Here is a 24915-nt window from a genome sequence, read left to right on the forward strand (position 1 = left end):
GGTGACAATTGAGCTCACCTGCTCCTGGCCATGCTTCCCGAGGGCCAGCCCTTCATCTCAGGGGACTGGTACATTGTTGCTGTCTGAGGATGCTGCATCATAGGATTCTGGGAGGATCCAATTCTTGATGACATCATTGGGTTGGGAGGGCTTGATACTCTGCTAAACGCAGGGTCAGATTGTTGGCTTATTCCTTAAAAGATGAAGAACAGAGAATATACTTCAGTTATCATCACCCAGTAATTTTAGTTTCTCTTGCAGCAATGGGAGGGAGGGAAAGTCATCCTTTGGTGCAGAAGTACTTTCCATTTTTCAGAACAATCGGTATTTGGGTAGTTCAGATGAATAATACATGAGGAAAGGGAAAGAACACCAGACAGACAACAACAGCAGCAACAGAAAAGCTTGGTGCTAATACCGTAATTAGGTGGATAGGTGAATTGCTGTGGGGGAACTTGAGCCATTGAAGGGCCTGTCAGAGCACTATCCATGCTTCCTGAGGCAGTCACATTTGGCGGTGGACTGAACGCCTGCGGTTGCTGTTGCTGCTGCATCATCATTGCCATCCTCTGTTGTCTAAAATGATGACTTATTAGCTCCCTGTTACGCTGAGCCACCATTTGAGCATTAAGAAAACCTTGCTGCTATCCCCCAAAGAAAAGAGAAATCATATTAGAAAACATTTTTACAAGTGAAATCATGTCAGAGTCATTCAAACCACCTATGCTCTAACTTAAAGAGCCAGCACATCCATTACCAGAACAAAGTTAAGAAAACCCACAGCCAGTACAAAAATCATCACAATATCGATGGTTTTCATTATGTTGTCATTAGTGCTAAACAACTGACAAAGTATCAGACCCCATATGGCAAAGACTATCAGCATGCTGTACTGATAATGTGACTTACAGAACAAATCCCCCCAGAAATCTTAGAAGTAAAAAAACACCTTCCTTTCTTTAATTGTGCAGGGCAGAAAAGATAAAAAGGAGTGCTGTGGAACCATGAAGGAAGGTCCATGTTATAGATAGATGTGTAAAAATGTGTTTGTTTAAAACTTGCTGTTTCTTATGGCATGTGTGGCAATGACTTACCTGGGAGCCCACCTGTGGCTGCATCACTGGCCTCATCACAGAGGTGTTGCCACTAACTGGATTTTCCATTTTCATCTCGAGTGTTTGACGGGTCTGGTTCATAAACTTGGAAAAAGACAGTTTAGCACTATTAGCTTGAAAAGACCAATATCTGAACAAAGTAATGGCAGCTCCTCCAAAACACATTCCTTACAAACCTCTTGAATCCATGAAGTGCAATGGCTAATTTTTGCCTAGTCTGATGTACCTGAGGTCCCACACTGTTTAAGCAGTTCAGATACACACAAAATAAAACCCCTCCATACAGTGCAGCACTACCTGGCTTTTTTTTTTGCCTTCCCTCAAAATGGGCATTTTTAAGGATAAATATATAGCAGGCTATCTGTTTGTTCCAAATCACGTTTTGGGCAGAAGGGTATAACCACTATCTGCTTAAAATGATAAAATTACATCTCTGTCTCTTTCTATCACAAAACACCAAATCCACTGAGATTGAATTAGTGGCACAGAATAACCATGAGAGACCAGAGTAACTCCTAAGGATTAAACATTGCCATTCCATGTCATGCAGCGCTGTCTCCATTTCCCAAGTCTTATTTGCACTTTGTATTTGATGTCAGGGCTGCAGTTTAACATGAGGGATCCAAAGCTGAAATCATGTGGCAATTTTTAAAGCAGTGCTTTCAACCCAGTGTTAAGATCTACATGGCTGTATCCACTCTCTCACCTTTCGTACTAAGAAAATACCAAAGTGACATCAAATCAATAAAAGGAAAGCAAACCTGTATTTCAAGAAGCCCAAACGGTTAGTCAGAAAACACAGGCTAAAAGACAGCTGCCCATTCAACAGTATCAGTGAGATTCAAAAGAAATACTAAACATTAACACAGATAAAGAGATCATCCAGAGCTACATAGTACAAGAGACTCTCAAGCAGCAATAATGTCATGTGCTGCAGGAATCAATCCAGTCCATAGCTAAGGAGACTAATGAAGGAGAAACACTTGTCCTAATACAGGTTCTTTCACTCCTACAGCCATTAGGCAGTCAGAGTGAAATGCACTCTCAAAGTGAATGACTGATCCTTTCAATCACCTGCTTTAGTGTCAATTTCCAATTTGTGAAGCACCACAGTTCAGTGTGCACCTCATTCCACTCTGAAACAAGAAGTGTAAAACAGCAGAGCAGATTACCTGCTGGCCCTGGAGCCTCTGCTGGAGCTGCATGCGGAGCTGCTTTGGTGTGTTGGTTCGAGGCCGCATCACGTTTGCTCTAGGATGCATACTTTGAAGGGGAAAATTGCTCTGTTGGCCCATCTGATTCATCACTGAATTAAAGGATGGCTGTTGTCCCTGGATGGTACCAAAACCTCCTGCCATCGCTGCCCCTTGCCCTTGATAGGGCTGACTGTAGAGCGAAGGCTTCTGGTCAAGCATAACTGAAGATTCCTGACTTTGAAATGAGTCTTGTTTGGGTTCCAAAGCTTGTCCCTTCAACAGATAAAGAATCTTTAAGTAGGAATTCATAAGAAACAATAAAGGAACAATAAAGCTAACACAGCATGCAACAACCAATAGTTTCTTGGGTGGAACAGATTGTTACCAGTTTTGTCTCCAGAAAAATGAAACAGCAGCAGTTATTAATAATAGATGGTTTTTAAACCAGAGGCAGCCCAGTATCATCACTCAAGCCCTTCTGCACTTTTAAGCTGCTGTTTGTATAAATGACTGTGATTTTGGGGTTTAGCAAGATCAGAATTATTCAGAGCATTTCTTTTTCCTGTGTGCTAGCCATGCAAAGTCAGGCTGGAACTGGCAGAGATGGAAGTGTCCTACTGACACATCACTGCCAGTCAAACGATTTCACAACCCAAACTCTCAATTCTTTAGTTCCATTTCAACTAAAGAAACCCAAAACAATTCTCAGCTGATAGAACTATAACGATTTACACCCAAAAAGACCTCCTGATATACCAAGGCATATTACAATAAACTTAGATGAGAAGATGCCATTTTATGTTTTTTGCAATGCACAAGGAATTCACATTCAGAATTCCATTCCATACCTTACATTCAGAATGGCTGGGGTTAGCAGGGACCTCTAAACATCATCCAGCCCAACCCCTGCTAAAGCAGGTTCCCCTAGATCAGGTCACACTGGAACATGTCCAGATGGATTTGAAAAACTCCAGAGAATTGATTCAATTCTCCAATGAAAATCACTACTCAGTGTAGTTGCTTCCAAAGGCAGATTTAGCAAAGTGAAGACAAGGAAAGTGAGGAGACTGAGAAGGCCCTTTCATTGTCTTTTTGAATAACAAAATAATGCAGATTTTTCAAACAGAAATGGCCAAAGTCTCTGTTTACTTACTTGGTTTACAAGGTCAGGAATTCCTAATGCTCTGTCAATTTCTTCCAGACTAGTGACATCTGTATTACTCAGCAATGTGTGCAGCTGATCCAAGAGTGCCCTTTCATCAGTCTGGCCCTCCATACTTGGTGCTGGACATAAGAGGTCATCCAAAGAGTTTCTAACCAATTGTCTATAAATGCAAAAACATTACAGCCATTATGGACTATAAAGGGATATATTTAGCTATTCTATAATACATTGACCTGGAGATGATTGAGTTCTATAATCTCCCAAAAGACTGAAGTAAGACTTAAGAACTGAAGTCCCAAATATAGGTCCTAAAATGTCCAGTCAACTGCCATGTATCCCTGAACACATGTAAATTTTGTCTTCTTCTGACTTCTGCACGTACCACAGACACATGCTTTCATGTTTATCCTATCTCTTTTCTCCATGCCTCCCTACTCAAGGACAGATTGGTTTCATCAGCCATGCCTTTTGTGGAGCTGGGTTCAAAGATATCCAGTGTCACGTCATCAGCAGATGTGGAGACAAATTCTCACTCTAATCTGTTTTCCTCACTGTATATGCTACATTAAGTTTTTTCCAGGTCTTAAACTGTTCTGACAAACAGTGAACAGTTGTAGCTACAGTTGTCTTCAAACCCTCCCCAGCCGTACCTGTTCTGTGGACCCCGCGCCGCTTGCTCCATGGACAGCATGTTGTCAGGCCACGACCCCGGTTGGGCAGATGGTCCTGGCTGTGCATAGGGATTGCCTCCCATGCCAATGTTCATCTCGTTTGGCCCTGCAAAAGAAAACATTTGTGTGGTTTTTAAAAACAAAAGGGCTAATCCTGCTCTCTCAGTGTTCCCATAAAGCACGGTGATCACACAAATTGTCAAGCAGCCCCACGAGCTTTCTATGGGCATGTTTTGGAGTGTGCACACGCAGAAACTCGTACTCAAGGTAACTTCAGAAACATAATAGACCACAGATTTAAATATGACTGTGACCTAAAGCTGCCACCCTCTTAGCATGGAACTGCTGTTTCTAATTCTTAAGTCCCTAAAATAGGACGTTGACAGACACAGCAACTATACATTCAAAAGTTAGTTTTCCAGCCAATAAAATCTGACAACGTGTATTTGCTAGAATCCATAGTGACATTAACAACACTGGGCATTTTTCATTCCAAAATAGGGTGAAAATCAAAAGGAAGAAGGTACATAAGAATAGTTTGCTCTTTGAGAGTACAGCTGTCCTTCTGCCTACTCTGAGACATACAACATGACATAGGAGAGTTTGCATCACCCCAGTATTGGTAGGAATCACCTCAAAATAACAACTTCTATGAAGCTAAGCTGTGGAATTCTGATCAGTCAGGGATGCAGAAGTTTCCTCCCAGTGTAGCCTTATAGTCACATGTCTGGCTAAGAGAACTGGTAGAAGCCTGTTAAATAACTGGTAACAGCCTTCCCTGATAAAAAAAAGGAACACCACTGTCTATTTTGGCCCTTCTGGGGCATGCCAGCTTTGGCACAATAGCATGATTTCAGCTCTAGGCTAAAACTTTCTTAAGAGACAAAGAACAGAAAAAACCCACAACTTTAAGACTCTTTGTATTTTAGATATTCAGCTTATTTTCTCCCACACAAACATGAATACTTAAAAGAGAACCTGTATTTCCAAAGTGATTGTATATGAAATGTGGACACTCCATATGAGAAGGACTTTTAAATACTTAAGAAAAAAGCTTAAAAAAATCCTGATAACCAAGAAATTAACAGAAAAAAGAATCGATATCAAGTACAATGAATTAAGTTGATCAGGATACCAGTGGCTTCAAATGTAATCACAGATGGCATTTAGTTCCTGGAATTTAACAGAGAAGTACTGCACTAAAGACATATACAGAAATTACCTCCCTAAAACTTGGCATGAGTTATTAGTGTATGAAACACATAAATATCACTAGAAGAAAACAAAAAGAACCCCAAAAAGTAATCAAACGTCCCAGTCAGGGAACAATAACAGTCTTTTTAACTCAAAAAGCCTTTGCACGAAAAGCTGCTGTTCTACCAAACCCAAAATGATTCATTCTGGTGATGGAATGCTTATTAAGAAATGAGAGAGACTGAGCTAAGAGGATAGTCAAAAGTGAACAACTTACTCATGTGAATCATTTGCTGCTGTAGCATTGGTCTTGTCCCGGGGATGCTGTTGGAGCGAACGGGCAGCGCTGGCACAGAGCCACCCGCCGAGGGCCGGGGAAGGGCCGTCCCGAACTCAGCTCCTGCCCTCAGCATTGAGGCAGAACCGGTGGGTTCCAACCTGTTCACCTTCGAGTTCGGCAGCCCCCAGTCTGCTGACTGATGCTGATTCATTGCTACATTTCTGTTAGGAGCACTTGCTATAACGAAAAGCAGAAAACAAAACACTTTTTTCATACATTCCCTGTTTTGGCTTTAGAAATATTTGTTATGGGGTTTGGTTTTGTTTTACCAACTGGGACACCTGCCAGTGACAGAGCAATTCAGTGAACTCCTACAAAAGCATCTCAAGCTTTCTGGGTCAAGTTCAAAATCATCAAATAACCCTATTCATCTGAATATATTTTAAGGTAATGACTGGCTGCCCCCCCATGACTTGTCCTTGTTCCTATATCTCAAAAACAGAGGTTCAATTCAACACTTGAAATGGTAAAAAACAATGTACCTACTAAACAAAAGTAAAGTGCTGGTAATAACACACAGATTAGCAAACACTTATGTTCTTTTAAATTATTACCCTAGCTAAAGCTCTAAGTATTTATCCTGATGGTAAAAGTCTTTAAGATTTCTTCTAACCAAAAGTCACATTAAAATTATGCAACGTTTTTAACAGAAAAGCTTTTTCCTTTGCAATGAGATCTATTTGTAAACAATCAACAAACCCAGATTGGCTCCAAAATTGTCTTGGTTTTCAATCATTCTTGGACTTCCACCCATTAGGTTTTGCTTCTGTAACATGGAGAAGGCATTGACATTCCTGACTGGAGCACCGGAGCCCACGGGGCTGTCCAAAGACATGGCTCTGCTGAAAGGTGGGCGGGTAGCCTGCGTGGCCTGAGGACTCCTCATCCCTGCTAATGAATCAAAAGATGCATGCAACCGTATGTTTAAAATAGAAAGTATCACTGATGACTTAAGTAAGTCTGATCTATTTATGGGCACGTAAATTAGACAGCAAACAAGCCAGAAATAGTTATTTTGCTTGTGTTCTCACTACACAAATCATTTTTGAGTCCAGGAAAAGCCAAATGCAGGTCCCTTTGGCTCTAGACATGAGAAGCTTCATTTGAAGTTCTGTAATCAACCATGTGTTTTTAACATCTGGGAACACAGCAGTATTACAGGCTCCTTGATAAATACAAGTGGGCTGCCCAGCCTTTGGATAACTGATATGGAGACAGTCACAAGTTAAATGGAGCAGGCAGAACACAGTGTGTTCCTCAGCAAAGTGTACTATGTGGACTAATTAACCCAGAAACCACTGTGCTCTTGGCACAGAAACATCGAGCCAATGGTGTCAGTGGCCTTACATGTTCTTGAAATGTGTAAATATGGTTTTACATATTTCATTATCCATGTTTCACTCCTTAGGTGACCTCAGCAATCTAATGTCCTACAGAATCCAGAGATGACCAACGTTATAAAAGGAAGTGACAGCTGCAATGACAGTGGTCAAAGGCACTTTCTGCTCTACTCAGCTGGCTACTAAGGAAGGGCATTCCTTTCAAAGTCAAGGAGTAATACTGAATAGAATTTGCAGGCCACAAGATGTTTTCACATAGAATTGGTGGGAAATCAAAAGCTTGCTAGCAATCCCATATTATTTCATCTATAAGGAAAAAAATACTCAATTTTAATTTACAGCTCACAAAACATTTTTCCTGATGTTTTGTCTCTGAGAAATCTACTTTAGACAAACCCAGAAGGAACCATAAAATAAGGAACTGAAGTTAATGTTATTCATTGTGTAGATGAGTACTGTGAAGACAGATAATTGTGTACAAAACAGCATATGAAATATTATGCCCGTGGCATAATTTGCATTGCATTTGTCCTTGAATACACAGGAGATGAAAAAGGTATTCTCTAAGGATTTGAGGATGCATTAAGTTTACATCAGGTAAGAGGAACACCCTAATTTTAAAACCAAAGTGATATTAGATGAAATTCCTTACCCACTAGGGCATTTCCTTGAAATAATGCTTGCTTTGTTCCAAGGTTATTTCCATTTGCAGACATACCATTATTGTAAAACTCTGAACTAGTCAGATCACCTAGAATTGCATCCAAATTATCCAAGTCTCCACTCATCTGAAAGAGGTAAAAGTAATATAACGAGGTTATTTACTATCATATGACTATCCTTCAGCTCTTATTTAGCTCCTCACTACTCTTAAAAGTTGTAGCTGTGAGACAAATGTTTCAGCATACTGACAGTGCCCTTGGGCTACCTCTCGACTTCCAAAGAACTTCAGACACCATTTAGCTTCATTTCTTTAGAGTATTTTGCTTGGCTAATTTTGAGAATTAGAGAAACTGGAGGTACACACAAACAGTGTAACCCTTCTGAGGAGAGGGGCTTTTTACAAGGGCATGTAGTGATAGGACAAGAGGAAATGGCTTCAAACTGAAAGAAGGTAAAGTAGAGATTAAAAAGAAGTTCTTCAGCATGAGGATGGTGAGGCACTGGAGCAGGTTGCCTAATTTATAATTTTCAGAACAGTTGTCCCTAACAAGTGTATGGTTGCTTTCAGGACAGATGTTCCATGGTGGTATGGTTTGCTATACCATGGCATTTCTTGGAATCTCAACTCTAGGAACACTGAAACCAAGAAATAAACATAGAATTATTTTCAGGCTGAATATATATGTGTTTGGAACAACACTTCCCCCTCATTTAAGGAAAAAAAGGGTGCTAAAACCAGTGAATGAACTAAAGCCAATCCATTGCTATTTTAACTATTCAATTTTTTGTGTATTGTTTATATTTTCAAAACAAAATGTGTTACTTTTTACTGTTGTATTGCCAACTAATCACAGAGGGAGTTACAGCTCCATTTCCTACTAAAATGTAAAACCAAACATTTGCTATGTGAAACAGCAGATGCTAAAGATCTGATGTTAAGGAATAATTTGTAAATATACGCTACCTTAATCGGGCCGTAACTTAAAGTTCTCTCTCCTTGTGCTTTTTCACTTACAACAAAACCTGGGCATACAGTTTCCCACCATTTGCACATTTTAGCCATTCTCTGTAATTAAAACCCCTTGGTTTGTTCACTACCAGTGTTTTATATCATACTGTACCTCCTCTGCTGGCTCTGTCTTTATCTTCATGTCTTTCTCCTGACTAGAAGTAGGGATTGTAGAACTACTGCACTGTCCCATTTTAGTATCCACACCTTCTACTTTAGGCTTCAACTCTTTGGAAAGAGGGTCTTTAACATCATCTTTATCTAACAGGTATCTTAGTAAAGCATTGTTTTCCCTCTTCTTTGGGCTCAGTTGTTCCTGTTTGACAGTGCCTTCTCCACAGGGGGCTGCATTGCTCGCATCATGATAGGTGTCTTTGCCAGTAGCTTCAGCTGTGATCTTGGCTACCTCTGCAGGAGAATTGCCATTCTGCAACAATTTATGTAAAATCCTGTGCTTCTCTTGCAGGAGTGACCCATGCATGTTTGAGGAGGAAGACACCCCTCCAGAAGTCGACGAGGAAACTCCTGAAGGACTGGTAACGTTGGTAGAAGGTTCTTTACAATTTGAATCTAAAGGTGAGTTTGATGCTGTGGAATGTCCTCTTTCATCTGAGGAGCACGTCAGTAGCTGAAGCAGTTTTTTATGCCCTTTGCTTTCAGATGGCCCCCTCTGACTTTCAGATGACTCCAGATTTCCCTCTTTACTGTCTTTTTCACTAAGGAGATCCCTGCTGTTTGACTGGCAAATGGAACTTTCCACTTGGTTTTGTTCACAATATAAACCAGAAGGGCTTTTGGAGTCCTGGGTACTCGTTTTGCTTTGCTGAGCAACACTCATATTTGGGGAATTATCCAATTTTGGGCCTGGTGAAGAAAGGGTTGATAGAAGAGAAGTTCCAACACCCTCACTGATGGCTTGAAGAGCGCTAAGAGAACTGCTAGAAAAGGTGCTGTTGCCGGTGTTGCTGGCAGATCCCATTGGAGAGTGCATACCTGTATCACATGGCAGAGATCAAAGTCATTAGACTACAACATTTTCTGTAGCTACTTCTCCTAAGGATGAAGCAGGACAGCCACATGGAGGTAACTATTTGAAAACAAACTTTTACCACGGAATTAGGCATACTACATTGAAGTAACATGAGCATGATCATGAAGAGCTGCTAAAGGAGATGGAATTCAGATAAAAACAAAAATGAAATACCTGTAACTGGAGAAAACTGGTGTGAACTCATTTTTGGACTCCCTCGATTTCTAGGAGATATCATTAGATTCTGTTGGTTGGAAGTTAAACCAGGGCTGCCATGTGGTGGGCTACTTATATTCAGCCCATAACTGTTGTTCTGATAAGCAGAGGACTGCATTCCAGGCCCAGAGTTCACCGGCCCCACATTACCAGGGCCTCCATAGCGAGTGCTGCTGAGCTGACTCACTGCACTGGGATCTCCCATACCATAGTTCCTGTTTTGCATTGGCATGCTTTGACCAGGTGACATGTTCATAAGGCCACCAACAGAATTTGTGTTTCCAGCCACGGGTGTTCTGATGTTCTGCCCAACTGAACTGGGACTTGGCCGATATCCATTTTGTTCTCTGTAAGTTCAACAACAACCCCAGAAATCCCAAGAAAACAAATTAAACCTGGTTTGGAATCAAGTGCTACAAAGACAGAATAACACTGTTAAATAATTTTTCAAATATTTTTTCAAACAGAGCTGTGAGGATTTAAGCTTCCACAGAAGCAGAACTAAACCATGCCACTCATTTATTCATTACAGAAGTGCTTGATCCTTTATATGATTTGAGTTATAAATACATACAGTATCACTCTTTCAAAAGGTTTTCACCAATAGTCATTATCAATGACTATTAGTCATTAGTCAGACTTATCAGTTTAAACACCTGCCATCTTTTACTGCCCAAGTCAATGCCTGACACCATTCTCCTGTGCACACTAATAATGCCCTGAACAATCTCAGCTACTTGATTTTCAGCATCTGGAGGCACTTTAATGCTAGAAGCAGACACATTCCCTCTAGAGAAGCATTTCAATTATTCTTGCAATCAACCAGAACAGGTCACAGGAAGTGCTATTTAAGGTACGTTTAATTTTGAGTCATCAATGATGCATCTGAGGGGAATTTGTCACCTTTTTAATTGGTCTGCAATTAAAAAAGGGTAAGATAGAGCACATAACTGAACATTTCTATTTTCAGTGTTTCATCATTATAGATGTTAAGCCAAAGGAATAATGAACACATAATACATGCTCCATGCAGGTACTGAGCAAAAACCTCTCTTTTGACTGACTCTCCTTCTGACACACAGTGAAGCTGGCAGTGTCAGTGTTAGGGTGACACATGTATTTGCATGCTATGCAAGTCTGCTTCCCAAGCTACTTCTCCTCTGTTTGAGCTTCAATCAGATATTTTTGTGTAGTATTTTTTTCCAGGTATCTTCAAGGTCAGATATATTTTTTTAAGCCATAACACTTAAATGACACCATACTATCACAGGTAAAATATACATCATAGTGCACTTGATTCTGTAATGCTGATTTTACCTTTGAAGAAAGTGAGTGGAGACAAATCCATGGCGGTCATTAGTAACAGGATTTCGAAACAGTTTACTCTTGGTTTGTGCTGTCACTATGGTACCATCCGCTAAAGAAAACCGATACAGTGGTGTCTCAGCATGACCCTGTGTATAAGCTGCAAAGGAAAAACACAAATAGGGTTCATAGTTAAAAACCCAGGCATTATTAATATGCACTCTCCAGATTTTTAACCCAATACCCTTCGTTTGCTGAAGATATAAAAAAGTAATTTAAAAAGAAACACACCCAAACAAAAGATATTCAGAAAAGGGAAGTATCCACATTTTCTCTTAAATTAGAGAGAAGATAAAAGCAAACAAGGTTATTTGGATGCTGCATTATTTTGTGTTCCCCATGCACAGCTCTCAAAGTTCTACACTTGTTAACTTCCACAGGCAGGGTGGTAAGTTTCCGTGGCTTCTCCTTGGGCAGAAGGACTAATCAACACTTGGAAACTTGGAAACCTTCAGATGAACTATTTTAAAGTTTATCAGTTTTAGTTCACTCCAAGAAAATGTGGAAAGCATTGCTTTTAATCTGAGCTCCAAATTTCTTGTTAATTTAGGATTTATTTAACCAGTTAAGTCGAAGAAGTTAAAGTGGAAGCGAAACTCCATTTGCTGCCAATATGAATTCCTCTGTTTCACATCCCCTCTACTTGAATCTCTTTGTGAATGCTTCAAGAAGAATAGAGTTCAGAAAACACAGGCACAATGTAGCACTTTTGGTTTTCAGGGGGGAAAAGAATGAGCCAGTTTGAGAAATGTGCAAACAGAATTTTACCTTCGTGGTAGTGGCGTTTGTTTGACCATGACTGTCCATCGTTATGGCATAAGAATCTCTGAATACATCGGCGAATTATATCTTCAAACCCAGGTCTCATGGAAGACCGTAATGAGTTTGTATCAATGTTGACAAGTTTGCCTGTAACGGGAAAGAAAATAGACAAGTTAAACTCTTCAGGACCATGCCAATCCTTCTGTATAAATATGGTACATTTCATAAGGCTCCAATATCACCATGCTATTTAACACCACGTTTTGAGTATGCAGAAGTTACATTTATTAATTATCTGCCATATGAGAATATGATACCTCTTGTTAAAACATCAGTATTCAAAGGGATTTAGGCAACTGAAGAAGAGGAAATCAAGCACCCACAGGTTAATGCCAGAGCTTTACAAAACATTAACTTTAGTCTCTGGTTTCTGGCAGCCAAAGGATACACGCACAATAAAATTATCATAAATACTGACCAACTACACTCACAAATGAACATCATAAACACTAAGTGCTGTCTGAAAAAGCCCCATCTAGATTATACAAGTATTTCAATTTAAACAGTGCAAAACGTTTAAACACGAGTTCACATACTGCATAAAAACACAACCCTTCTAAAGAACTCTCATTAGCTTCAGTTATAATTTTAAAATATAGAGGAAAGCACAATGACAACCACCTGAAATGCTGCCAAGTTAAAACACAAATAATGCTTTACACGAGCTGCCTGACAATAGCACACTAGCAGAGAGACAGAAAATGCATCCCATGTTGTTACACCCCACTGCCAAGGATGGTATATATTGCAAAAACCAGCTGGGAATTCTCAGTAAGATTTCTGTTAGTCATTACAGATATGCAATTTATTTACATATTTGATTTACTGAAAACAAGAGCACAAGGACAAAGAAGATACCTTCATACCTTCAGCCTGGGTACATTTCTCACCTGAAAGATCGTGTCTTGTAATAAAGCTCTCTGGGTTGGTTGGAAATACCCTTTCTGCAGTTGTGATACGGCGTGCCACACAAATCATACACGACTGTAAATCTGTATTTAAAAAAAGAACGTTTCTTCTTTCATTTGTCTCCTGTTTTATTCTATTAAAGCATCTAATAAAATAGCAGAAGTGTTTTTCATTTGTAAGATGAAGCACAAACAATAAGAATATTGCTGTTTTCCTGTGTTGTTCCTACTTCCTAAAAGCAGATTGCAGAAGCTGCAGATTTCATAACGCGTACCAAATACCAAGAAGCTCTATTCAGAGTTTTCTGCACAGTAATTCCACAACATTTCCTACCTTCCCCCTCTTCCATCATAGCTCGTGGTTGAGATAAAGCAAAGCACTGCATTGTTTCATATCTTTGACGTATATCCTGGTGGCTGCCCACATCTTCCAAAAGATCATGAGAGGTTTTCACCATCATCCGGCAATTGAACGTATGGCTCTTCTGTCTAGGAGTTTCATTGGTCCAAGCAACGCCATTAACTTAAAAAGAACAAGGTAAGAATTTATCAACATTTCCAGATCAAATCAATTCTTTTTTTTAAATTTAGGTACCTTGTTCCTAGATTTAAGAGAGTGAAGAATATTTTAAGGTGCTTTGTCAATATACCATCAAGTTTATACTTGGGTATTAAATAGTAGTAATGAGAGCCGAGTAGAAAACCTCTTTCCCTTACCTGACACTTTCAGTCACTTGAAGGAGAACTGAAAAGTCATTCACATAGTCAAAAAACAAGTGGTTTCCCCAGCTAGTCTCACGGTATCAGCACACATGTTCCTTTAGTACTGTTGTTAAAGTCACATGTAAACAAACATAGGCTAAAGCACAGTGTGAATTTCCAGCACGTCTATTTCTGGTGGTGTGCTTTTGTAAGAACACAGAAATATATTTTCAAGATAAAAATACTTTTGTAGTCAAACACTCTTTGTGTCAGTAATTTCTTTTTAAAAGTTATCCATTGGAAGCTATTTTCTTTTGTTCTCTGATTGTTTTCACATAGCCTAGTAACAGTGTAGTAAGTCAACTTTTATTACCTGAAGATTTAGGTAAGTTTTTAAGAAAGTCCTTCCGGTCCTCTTCATGCAAGATGCCATAAACACTTGTATTAACCAAATCTTCTTGTTTATATTGCAGATACTGTGTGACATTTTCTGACACAAACACTATGTTCCCATCACGATTTACAACAAACAGGAAACCGTCCAACGCCTAAATATTAACATGACAACATATCATACGAGGCACAGCACCCAATCCAGAACAATTTCAAAACTATGTGAGTGACAAATGTCAAGTTACAATACATGCATTTCTTTTCAAAGTTAGAGCTGAGATTCTCATTTTTTTTTCTGAGAAAAATCATGTCTGCTAAGCAGTTACTTCAGTATTAAAAATTAATCCGCTAATTTGTTATTCCATTGAGCTCACTGACAGTGACAACCAGCTTTGTCTGAATACAAGATAATGAATTTCTTGCATTATTTCAATAGGTGGCAAATTGAAACAAGAAGAAATTCAACAGAAACAAGTAGTAAGACATGAACAGGAAAACATCATATCTTAAAAGACTGTATTTTCTTCAATGCAAACTCTCTCTCTATGCAAAACAAGTTTACAAAGTGCTTTTCAATGGACTTGTAAAGGACGGACTGGTTTTCTGGGCATAAAGAGAGGTATCTTTTATGTATCTTTTTAACAATTATTCTTAGGTTATTTTACTTGATGGCAACATTTGTTTAAAATGGTTCACAATTTAGAAACAAATCCCAATATGCAGCACAAGTCTCTACTCTTTGCAAAACCTCATCCACTTATTTTAATACCTGTCCCCTAAAACACCCAAAATATTCCTTGTATTACACTAAGGACTGCTTTAGTAGTCATTTTAATGTCTGCTGTCCACAGGGATTTGCTAGGGCTTAATTTGTACTTGCCTGCAATAGAAGAGGTCCCAATGAATCCTTATCAATAACTCCCTGACCTGTAGAAGATACATCAGCTTTCTGGACATCATCATCATTAGAAACGGCTTTTCCTGAAAACCAAAAGATACATTTCAGTAAAGCAACATCTCACATGAAGACCACATTTTAGAATTGCAAGCCAGAATCTAGGAAGTATGTGAATAAGGGCCAGAAAAAGCAGGAAAGAAGAAGTCTCATACACTGTTAGCTGCTGAAGAACAGAAAAAAACGTCATGGCTACATAATGCCAAACTCTGCTCACAGATATTGACTTGACAGTTAAATCTGACAAGATCAACTTGTTTTGTGAACAATATTTCTTCTGCTGCTTCTGGGATCCTCTCCCTAATGAATGCCTGCTGAATCTTTCAATGGTCAATAAACAGAATCATTACACATATATCCTCTTTATTGGTTTTTGATCATCTCATCATTGTTGGTCACAGTCGTCAGATGCCATCATCATTGTTCCAGAAAACAGCTTTAGCTCAGATTAATACCTGTGTGTCTATGTATACACAGACGTGTGTGTGTACACAATAAAATCATGTTTTAAGAATCAAAGTATCCTAAATAAATTGATTGCAGGGGAAGGTAGAATGGGAATCCATGCCAGGCAGCAAAATTGCAGAGAAAAACAGTAGATTTTGTTCTGTGGTACTTGCTGACTGAATAAGCAGACCACAGAGGAGTATGAGATCCTTGGGGAAGATTATTAAATACTCCACTCTATAACAAAACAGCACTATATCATTAGAATACACTAGAAAAACATTGAAAACAGAAGTTAAGATAAATTTTTAGAATTGTTTTCATATGTCTTCAATAGATGTGGCAATTTACTATCACAGGTAAAATATACACCATAGTGCATTTGATTTTGAAAATTAAAAGCATGCATTTTAGCTCAGCAGGGAACTGTACCTTGCTCTTTTATCTGTCGAATCTGTCTCACGGTTTCTTTTAAAATAGCACATTTGTCTGGTTTGACATTGAAATTGTCAATGTCACTGAGATTGGCAGATATCAGTTCAGCCAGTTCTTCAATGTATTTGCTTTCCTGCTCACGTCGACGCTTCTCACCACTGCAGCTCAGACTAGGAACAAAAAACACCATTTCATTCACTTGCACACCATCATATACAAATGCTGTGCTCACAGTGTCATACAGTGTTCACCAAGAGCAGGAGAAAGAAAAGGGCAAAGAATGGTCACACGGAGGGAAGTTAGGAAAGTATGCATGGACCAATATTGGAGGAAACAAAGACCTGACAAAGCAGGAAGCTAATGAAGAGTGACAAACTGAAAAAACAGACTCGAATGAACAAACAGACACTGGAGAAATGGAAAGAGAAACTGGAATTGAGGAGGATCCCAAAGAAACAGGAATCTGAGGATCTCATACACAATCTACAGCATGACGGAGGTAGATAGCATGGGACAATGGGGGCATATACAGAAGGGAGAAATATGAGTATACATGATGCCTGGTATTTTGTGAAACTGAAGGTTAATACTCTGTGGGAACAAGAACATGAAAAGACAAAACAGAACTCTTAATGTGGTAGAGAACAGTGTGGTTGCAGTGGGACCGAAAACAGAGTCCCTCAGGTAAAAGATCTCTGACAGAGCTGTGTGAGGGGCAGAAATGAGCACAGAATGCCAATAGTCGAGATAAGCTTCCAAAGAAGTGGTCTGGAGAATAGCAGACTATAACCACCTGAAACGAGGCCTGACAGATCAAGTACCAGATATAAGACACTGCCTTTGAAAATTACGTGAAGGAAGAAGTTTTTCTTCTTTTCCCTTGCAATCACAACTTCAAACAGTAATTCCTTATAGATTCACTCTATTAAGACTTCTGCAAGAGTCTAATTATAGAGCATGATGCATCAGCACTGGCGTACCTCCACATACCAGTAAAGCTATATAACTTCCCAACAGATGCTAGCCTAGAGATTTTTTCCAGCTGAACAAAATTTTTAGAATTTACTCTAAATTGCAATGGAAACTTTAAAACTATTTCTAAAAACTCATTAATAAAACACAGAAAGGTCTATGTAAACTCACCTTGCACCTGGGGTATCACAGGGCAATGGCTTGCGCTTCCTTGACTCATTGGTCAAGCTATCCAAGGAGCTTTCTCCTAAACCACTCATCTTGACCACACATCAGCAACTAAAAAGCAATAAAACAAGAATCGTGAATGAACCCCTCAAAATAGTAACTCAAAATACAGATAATTTATCAGATTTATGTGCATTTTTACTGGAAATTCACAAAGCTTTTTACTACTAAGAAATAATAGCTGGTTATCCTTTTTTAAAACCTACTTTGTGTTTTCCAAAACATAGGTTTACACAGTTTTGTATCAATGTAAGCAAAAAGAATGTATAAAATGTATTCCATTTGATTCAGAAATGTTTAAAATTTTATACTGTAGTACTGTAAGTACTGTATAGCTCCAATTTGTCTGTAAACAAAGATTTTTTGGTGGTTTAATGTATGTTTAGATAACTCAAAGACAAAGTAGTATGAATACGTTATGGCCAAATGTAGTTACATACTAAGGATAAAGTTCAATACCACTAGAGAAACAGGCAAATGATACTCTAAGGCAATGAAGGATGGGTGACCAGAACACTGGAAATAGATGTTTCAGTAAATTTCCTTTTCTGTATGCTCCTTACATCTAAATATCTGATACGAAGCCAGGATGAATAAGACAAAACCCATACACAGAGAGACAGAAGGGCAAGCCTGAAGCCCTTCATTCAAACATACATTCCTCCAGGCCAAAACTCTCTCCAACACCTTTACAATGTTCCACCTTATGTGAAGCTCAAGAAGAATATGCTGTTACACCACTAGATGACAGTACAGTACTGAACAACTGCAGGGAGACTCTTGCTTTCAATTAAGCAGAAGAATGAAAACCTACTCATCTGAACAAGTTTCAAAATCAGGTTCTAAAAACAGTCTACGATTGTGCAAAAAGCAGTTGATTACTTGAAGCAGATACTAAACAGAGGGTTGATTCATAAGGCCTTACGTCTACAGACCGCACAGCTAAGGCTGAATCCTGAGTCATTCTGCAGGTGACACAAGCACAGACTCCAGGATTGGTGCTTCCCTCCCTGTAACCGCATTCACAGGCAGAGTACAGAGCTGCAGGGTTAAGAGCTACTGCGGAAAGAGAAAGGAAGAGCTTAAAATATAAGACTTAAGGATAGCTCAGGAAGGGTGTGGGCACATCAAGTATGTCAGAAGCCAAGCGTAAATTCTATTTAAGAGAAGGAAAGATTTAAACTGCATTAAATAGTTGAAAACTTGAGCTAGGACAGACACTTCCCCAGAATGTAATTTTGCGGGTAACAGGATTGCATTCAATGATTCAGAATGGAAATGTCATTTCTGGTTTAATGGCTACCTGTACTGACAGATAACTCATAACATGACTAAATAGAAAACGAAAAAATAGTACATTTTGCCTCAGAAATATGACACCTATCAGGGAATACAACCCTTCTTCTATTGATGCCTAAATATAGAAGTTGGAGAAGGAAGGAAGAATTAGGTAATTTGTGTACACCGTTTCACTATTACTACACCCAAACAGCTTGTGGTGGTTCATTCAGCCCTGTGCTGTGGAATTTCTGCACATGTATTTTCCTTTCCCTCAGAGTATCATTGTAAGCTGGGAAAGCATGTAGTGCCTAGAACAACTTTGTAACTGCTTAGCTGAGGACATGACAGAAGCTGCTTCCCAATACCGATGGATTTACAGTACAAATTGTTAAAACTCCAACTAATGTCCCTGCCACAGGAAATGCTCACAAAAGAAGCCATTATTCAATACTTAATAATGAAAGATATCACCAGTTAAAAAGGACCAGGTGTTACATTTATTCACTGAATATGAACCTATAACTTCAAATGGGTGGAAAATGTTTTCCAGAAAGAGATTTATACTGGGAGGCTCTGATTATTTCAAAAGGCATCTCCAAAACAAAGCTTTCAAAAGTCAAAACTTTTATGCACTTTTACTACTACAAGCAAAAAAGTTCAAACATAGGCATCACTGCTACCTTGTTTTCTGAGCTAACAGGCAATAGCATGGTTTCTGGCTCACGAACCTGTAATGCCTGCTAGAAAGACTCTTCTGATGGTTATACTGCACAGCCTACCTAGGCAAAGCACTTGTTAAAGAAAATAATTACTCAGTGAAATTCTATTATTTGTGAAATTAAAATAAATCTAAAAGCCATCTTAATGTGACTCAATGAATAACTCAGTTACTACATAAAACCAGGCAAATATAAGAAATTGTGTTCAGTTTTAGGTAAGTATAAATCATCTAAAAATGCAGGAGTGACGTTACAATTAACACAGATAGGAATCCACAAGAAAACATACTTAAAACAATTCACTTTGTCAGTAGTGAAGGCATTTTTTCTTCTTTCTTCTCTTCTCCCCATCTTTTTTAATAACACTTCTTATATACTTACATGTGCCATTTGTAAATTGTAGCTTTAAAAGGGATTAACTATTCAGATACACATAGTCCAAATGAGTCACTCACTTGTTCTTAGCAAACGTTCAAGCACAGTATACTCTTCAGAGGACCTTCAGAATCAGAAGTCATTTTAAATCACATCCTGAAAAACAAAAAGGGTTGTACTTTAAAAAAAAATAAAGACTACTTTTTAATATCAATAATCTTACCAAACAGTAAACACTCAATATTGACACATTTTAATATCAAATGAATTTCCAACTCACAGTAACTGTAACTGTCACCTCTGCTCTACACTAAACAGCTCAGAAGTCTGACTCTTAATACCACAAATGCTGTGGGTTTGGTTTGGTTTTATTTTCACTTTATAAGAAATAAAACCAAACCACTGTAGATGTTTGATCTTAGTATCTTCTAAATATTAACATAAAAAGCTGCAGCCCCAAATGAATTATTTTGTAAAGTTAAAACTGGCAACTAAAAATTAAGTGTGTAGCCACTCTACGGCAGCCTTTACACACTGCTTGGTACAGAACTATTATATGAGAAGAGCAACCTATTTTGAGATTTATGAACACTCAGGTTTCTGTTACTGTTTTTCTATTAAATTCTCAGAATGATGAATCTGTATTATCATGCATTTTATACAAGGTATGATTAAGTGTACTAATTAGCGAGATTCTGGGTCTCTGTAGAGAAATACAGTAACTTAGGAAAACTTTTAAACAACAGCTGTGTGATTGAATTGATTTACTGAAAACTGCTTAAAGCACTAAGTAAAGCAGAGGCTGTTCAAGATAATTAGAAAAATAAATTGCTCTTGGGAAATGTTTATGAGACATTCACATGTAAGCACACACCGTAGTCCTATCCAAAATCAAGAGTTTCAAAATTGATACTTCTACCCAGACTACTTCATAGATAATCACTCGCAGGCAGGTAAAGGAGTTTTGTTCAAGTAGTTAATTTCTTAAGAAATTAAACTGAAGCTTTTCATATCAACTGGTTGCATACACATTCATCTTCTGTTTTAACCATCCCTTTGACAATACTGATTGTAGCTTTATTTATATGAACTGGAATTACCAATTATGAGGTTGATTGACAATGTGGTCACGTAAGAGTAAGCATCAAGAGTAAATTGTCTCCTAATTAAAGACTTCTATAACACCATTTTATGCTAAATCGACCTCTGCTAATCATGGAAGGCAGAACAAAAGCACACTAAAAACAAAAACAAAAAAAAGGAGGAAAAATCTAACAAATCTCAAGATGCAGGTTTGTTTAGCATCTTAAAAATGCTAAATCAGACCTACACGACAGTGTGTGGAGTATAACTCACTATCTAGCTTCACTGGGACGGTCTTATACCCAACAAGGGGTATTTTCAGATGTTTCCTCTGGAGAGAATTTCTAAACCAAAAGCTAGCATGAATTATATTCACTGTGCAGTTTGATGTTCAGGTTTTTTCCTCAAATTTCTACATCAGCTTCATAAACAGGTGAATGCACCGGTGCAGGAGCAGAAGATACACTAAATCACAAATAAAGAGTCTCACTTAGAAGCTGACCTACAGATGAAATAAATAGCACAAACCCACTTGTAAGTGGAAAATGGAAGACCCACAAGTATCAAAAGGATTCTTTATTACTCGAAATGCAAGGGCAAGGAGAGGAACCCTGAAAGTATATTAAGTTTAAGACCACATAAAAATCTCAACATTATTTAAATTAGTTTTAGATCATCCCCTTAAATTCCTCTCAATTCATGCCAAGGATGTTAATATCTGAGCTGTTTAAAAGGAAGATAGAACACAACTTTGCAAAGTTGCAGTAAAGTAACGAAAAAATAACCTTCTGAATAAGATGAAGGCTCTTAAAGTGTTAGAAAAGCACCTAGAATAGAGTTTGCATTTATTTGATATGGCCAAACACTGCAAAGGACTATCTTATCCAAACTGGTAGGACAACCTAGGCAGATAACCTAAATTCTTTTCTGCGGTCCAGGATGAAAACAAAACAGCTTGAAGAGGGATGAAAATCCTATCCAGGAAACCAAAAAGTTAACACCAAATACACTATGGTAAAATTTTGCCATATAACAAAATTAAATTAGACTTGAAGTTGGAACCACTATAAATAAAACTAGATATTAAAATTCTACAATCTAATAGGTCATTACATTATCATCTACAACATTTAAATGAAAAAATAAAATACATCCCTCTTTTTCAATAATACTTGGTCTTTTTTTGCTAATGAAAACCCAGACTCCTTGTCCAACTCTCATCTGTCTCTAAATCTACATGTTTCCTCTTCTGAGTACAGAAGTGACACTCACATTCTTAACATTTTAAGTACAAACAATATTTTAACATTGTTTTCCATTCTGCTTTGCATTAATTACTTTGGGTTGAGAGCAGGTAGCAAAGCACAGTTGTGCATTAAGCAATTGCCAGTCTCAGAGCCAGTATTCTTCTAAAAATCTTGGCATTTGGGGCGGTGCAGTCAACTTCTCCATCAGCTCTCATCACACCCATGCCACTTTCAACACGTGAGCATGCTATTTCCTGTCTAAAAATGACTCAAAAACCAAGAGTGCTCAGAAACATCCTTCTGCAGGTTTTAATCTCTATGAGAGCAACATAGTGACCTTCAACTAATTTCCCAACCTTCAGGATGAGCTACAGAGATCCTCAGCTTACACCGTGCACAAACTAGGCATCCAACAAAGCCTGGCTACTGATTTTAAGTATAAAGACTATACAGTTTTCAATCCAATTTTTCAAATACATAAAAGAAAGAACATTATGTTAGAGATGGCTAAGAGCCATATCACTGTCTGTAGCACAGACAACAGTTATGATAGAGAGCTAAAGGTACACTGTTTCTAAGGTTAAAAAATACACATTTATATTCAGTTAAATGTACCAGGTATGGTAAACACAACGGTTATGGACAGTATCTATAATCTTCCTTAAATGTTTTGGAGATACTTAATGTGCTGTTTAAAAGAAGAAATCGAATACACTTCAAATACTTCAAACTACAGTACATAAAATCAAGATATTTTAAATCTCTTGGGAAAGGGAAACACACAGCAGATAAAAACGTCACTGAACTTTATCTACAGCTTTGTAAATCATGGAATGGTTTAGGTTGGAAGGGACTTTAAAGCTCATATAGTTCCAACCTCCCCACCATAAGTAGGGACACCTTTCACTAGCCCAGGTTGCTCCAAAGCATTAAAGAAACTATAGTTACATTACGAAGTAAACAGCAGATTATATTGCTAACTGTATTGATACATCATTATCCTAATGTAACGCTTTCATCAGCACAATAACTAATGAAATGCTATTTCAAAACTTGCACATTTGATCATTCTTTTTTCTTTCCTCACCCCCTCAGCCAAAAAAGGTCATTGACTAGATAATAACTAACTGACTCAGAGACCTCACTGAATCATCAAGGCTGTCAGGTTTTTGTTTGGTTTGGCTTTGGCTTTTTGGGGTTTGGTTTGGGGTTTTTTTTTGGGGGGGGGGTGGCTTTTTTTTAGGTGTGCTATGTATAATCTGGTAGCCAGCAAAATACACATTGCAACATGTTAAATAATCTTAACACAGCACACATCCTTTTTATATTATACGTTCCGTCTTAGAGAGACTATATTTTTTCAGTCCTTGTCAGGTTTCATTTACCAATTCCCCTGCAGTGTTTAGTAAGCACTGTGCACTCCTCTGCTATTTTTCAGACATGACAATTAACTTGAGCCTTGTTCACTTTGCATATATTAAATTGACAGCACACTTCCCGTTAAAGGATAGTCAGAGGTGGAACTCACTCAGAAGGCTTCTCCTGTTCCTCTGATAAATAATGCCTGTGCTCTATTTTTGGAACATCATTACTTGTTAATTTGTTTCCTACACATCCCTGTTTGGCGGTTGCAGCAATAGATACAGGGTCCTGTTACAACAACCTTGTATGAAAGAGGGACTTCCAAGGAACTCACTTGTTATAAAAAAGACCAGTCTTTATCCTTGTGCCTTCATCATACACTGCCAAACACCGGTACAAATTCCCCCCATCTGCTTCAGCACAATGCCCTGTGGTAAGGTGGTTACTGCATCACTCACAGGTCCAAAGACAAGTGAGTCACATTCTAGCCTCGGAACAACTGCTGCCCTGAAAATCCAGCTGCAAAAAGATCTTAAACTTAATTAACTAGATGTAGTTGTCAGGATATATAGCTCTTGTAAGTAAAAGACAACTGGGCACCATGCAGCCCCACCACCTACATGCACGATACTGATGCTCAAACACAGCAGGCCAAAATCAAAAACATGTGGCCTTTAATCTTGATTAATTTCCAAGCTACTGTACTGCAAGAAGTAATTTAGGCTTTCAATATAGCTGATGGCATCAGCTGAGTATTTTTAGAATATACTTAGAATGTTTTTAACATAGCTAAGTCCTTACAGGCTGGGATCCGGAACAGTTACTGAATAGTTGGGGTTTTTTTACTTAAAAAAATATAGAATTGAAAATATATAAAAAGCAAAAAACCTTCAAATACCAGGAAGAAAGAAATAGGACACGATGCCTGGGCTACTAAAATGGGACTTGGTAACTACTTAAATGGTGAGAAACCATAGAATAACACCATTCTTTTCTGTACCTTCAGATCCTTTAACAACAGAAGAAATTCAGGCAAGTCAGTAGTTAACTGAAATACATACGGTCTACTTAGGTTTTATATTAATACTTAATGAAGTTCTAGAAGTGGAAAAAACTTCTTCCCATCATCCTTGCCAAAAACAGTGGGTACTATGGAAAGAGATTATACTGTGACCAGTGCACAAACCTCTTTACTAACGGCAATAAAATCCTTTTTCTAAAAAAGGACATTTATATAAAGTGTTTCATTTACAAGACAAAATACCCTTGCCAGAGCTCACAAGAGAATACCAACAGAACAATATTGAAGAGTCACTTTCCAGCTGTACATACACCTAACTTGTGACTCATAATCCACAGGTTAGAAGAAAACTGTACAATGCATCTCTACAAATTACAATGTCATCTCAAGTTTGAATTCATTCACATAATTTGCTAAAATGGAATTACATAATCCTAAATTATTTAAAGATTAGTCCAAAGTACAAAATCTTTCTAAATTAGAAAAGGACATCAACCAAGAGCCTTGGAATATGAAACTATCAGTCTATATAGATTTGGAAACTTTAATCACTTCTGACTTTTTAGACTTTTTTTTAAAGTAGCTATATTAACTTACCTGGTGAAACTTGTTTCATGACTTATTAATATATGACTACCTGTTATAATGTGATCACATTTTC

General features: G+C 38.1%; 1 protein-coding gene across 8 annotated transcripts in view; it reads right to left on the bottom strand.

Annotated features, from left to right (window-relative positions):
• The window catches only part of NCOA3 (nuclear receptor coactivator 3), a 75894-nt gene that overhangs the window by 4915 nt on the left and 46064 nt on the right, over positions 1–24915 (bottom strand). For 7 of the 8 annotated variants that reach the window (XM_062009238.1, XM_062009244.1, XM_062009239.1 and 4 more), the window contains 20 exons: positions 19622–19697; positions 17110–17217; positions 15964–16136; positions 15010–15110; positions 14110–14284; positions 13369–13557; positions 13017–13118; positions 12073–12213; positions 11257–11404; positions 9898–10286; positions 8806–9686; positions 7674–7809; positions 6381–6572; positions 5619–5858; positions 4127–4253; positions 3465–3636; positions 2288–2584; positions 1095–1199; positions 419–644; positions 19–193 (listed from right to left, as the gene is read on the bottom strand). In XM_062009238.1, the coding sequence (XP_061865222.1) occupies positions 19–193; positions 419–644; positions 1095–1199; positions 2288–2584; positions 3465–3636; positions 4127–4253; positions 5619–5858; positions 6381–6572; positions 7674–7809; positions 8806–9686; positions 9898–10286; positions 11257–11404; positions 12073–12213; positions 13017–13118; positions 13369–13557; positions 14110–14284; positions 15010–15110; positions 15964–16136; positions 17110–17198 (4058 nt within the window). In that variant the 5' untranslated portion in view covers positions 17199–17217; positions 19622–19697. The remainder of the gene's footprint in view (positions 1–18; positions 194–418; positions 645–1094; positions 1200–2287; positions 2585–3464; positions 3637–4126; positions 4254–5618; positions 5859–6380; positions 6573–7673; positions 7810–8805; positions 9687–9897; positions 10287–11256; positions 11405–12072; positions 12214–13016; positions 13119–13368; positions 13558–14109; positions 14285–15009; positions 15111–15963; positions 16137–17109; positions 17218–19621; positions 19698–24915) is intronic. The other variant, XM_062009246.1, reaches the window with a different exon arrangement.

This window comes from Colius striatus, chromosome 16 (genome assembly GCF_028858725.1).
Source record: "Colius striatus isolate bColStr4 chromosome 16, bColStr4.1.hap1, whole genome shotgun sequence".
NCBI classification, from domain to species: Eukaryota; Metazoa; Chordata; class Aves; order Coliiformes; family Coliidae; genus Colius; species Colius striatus.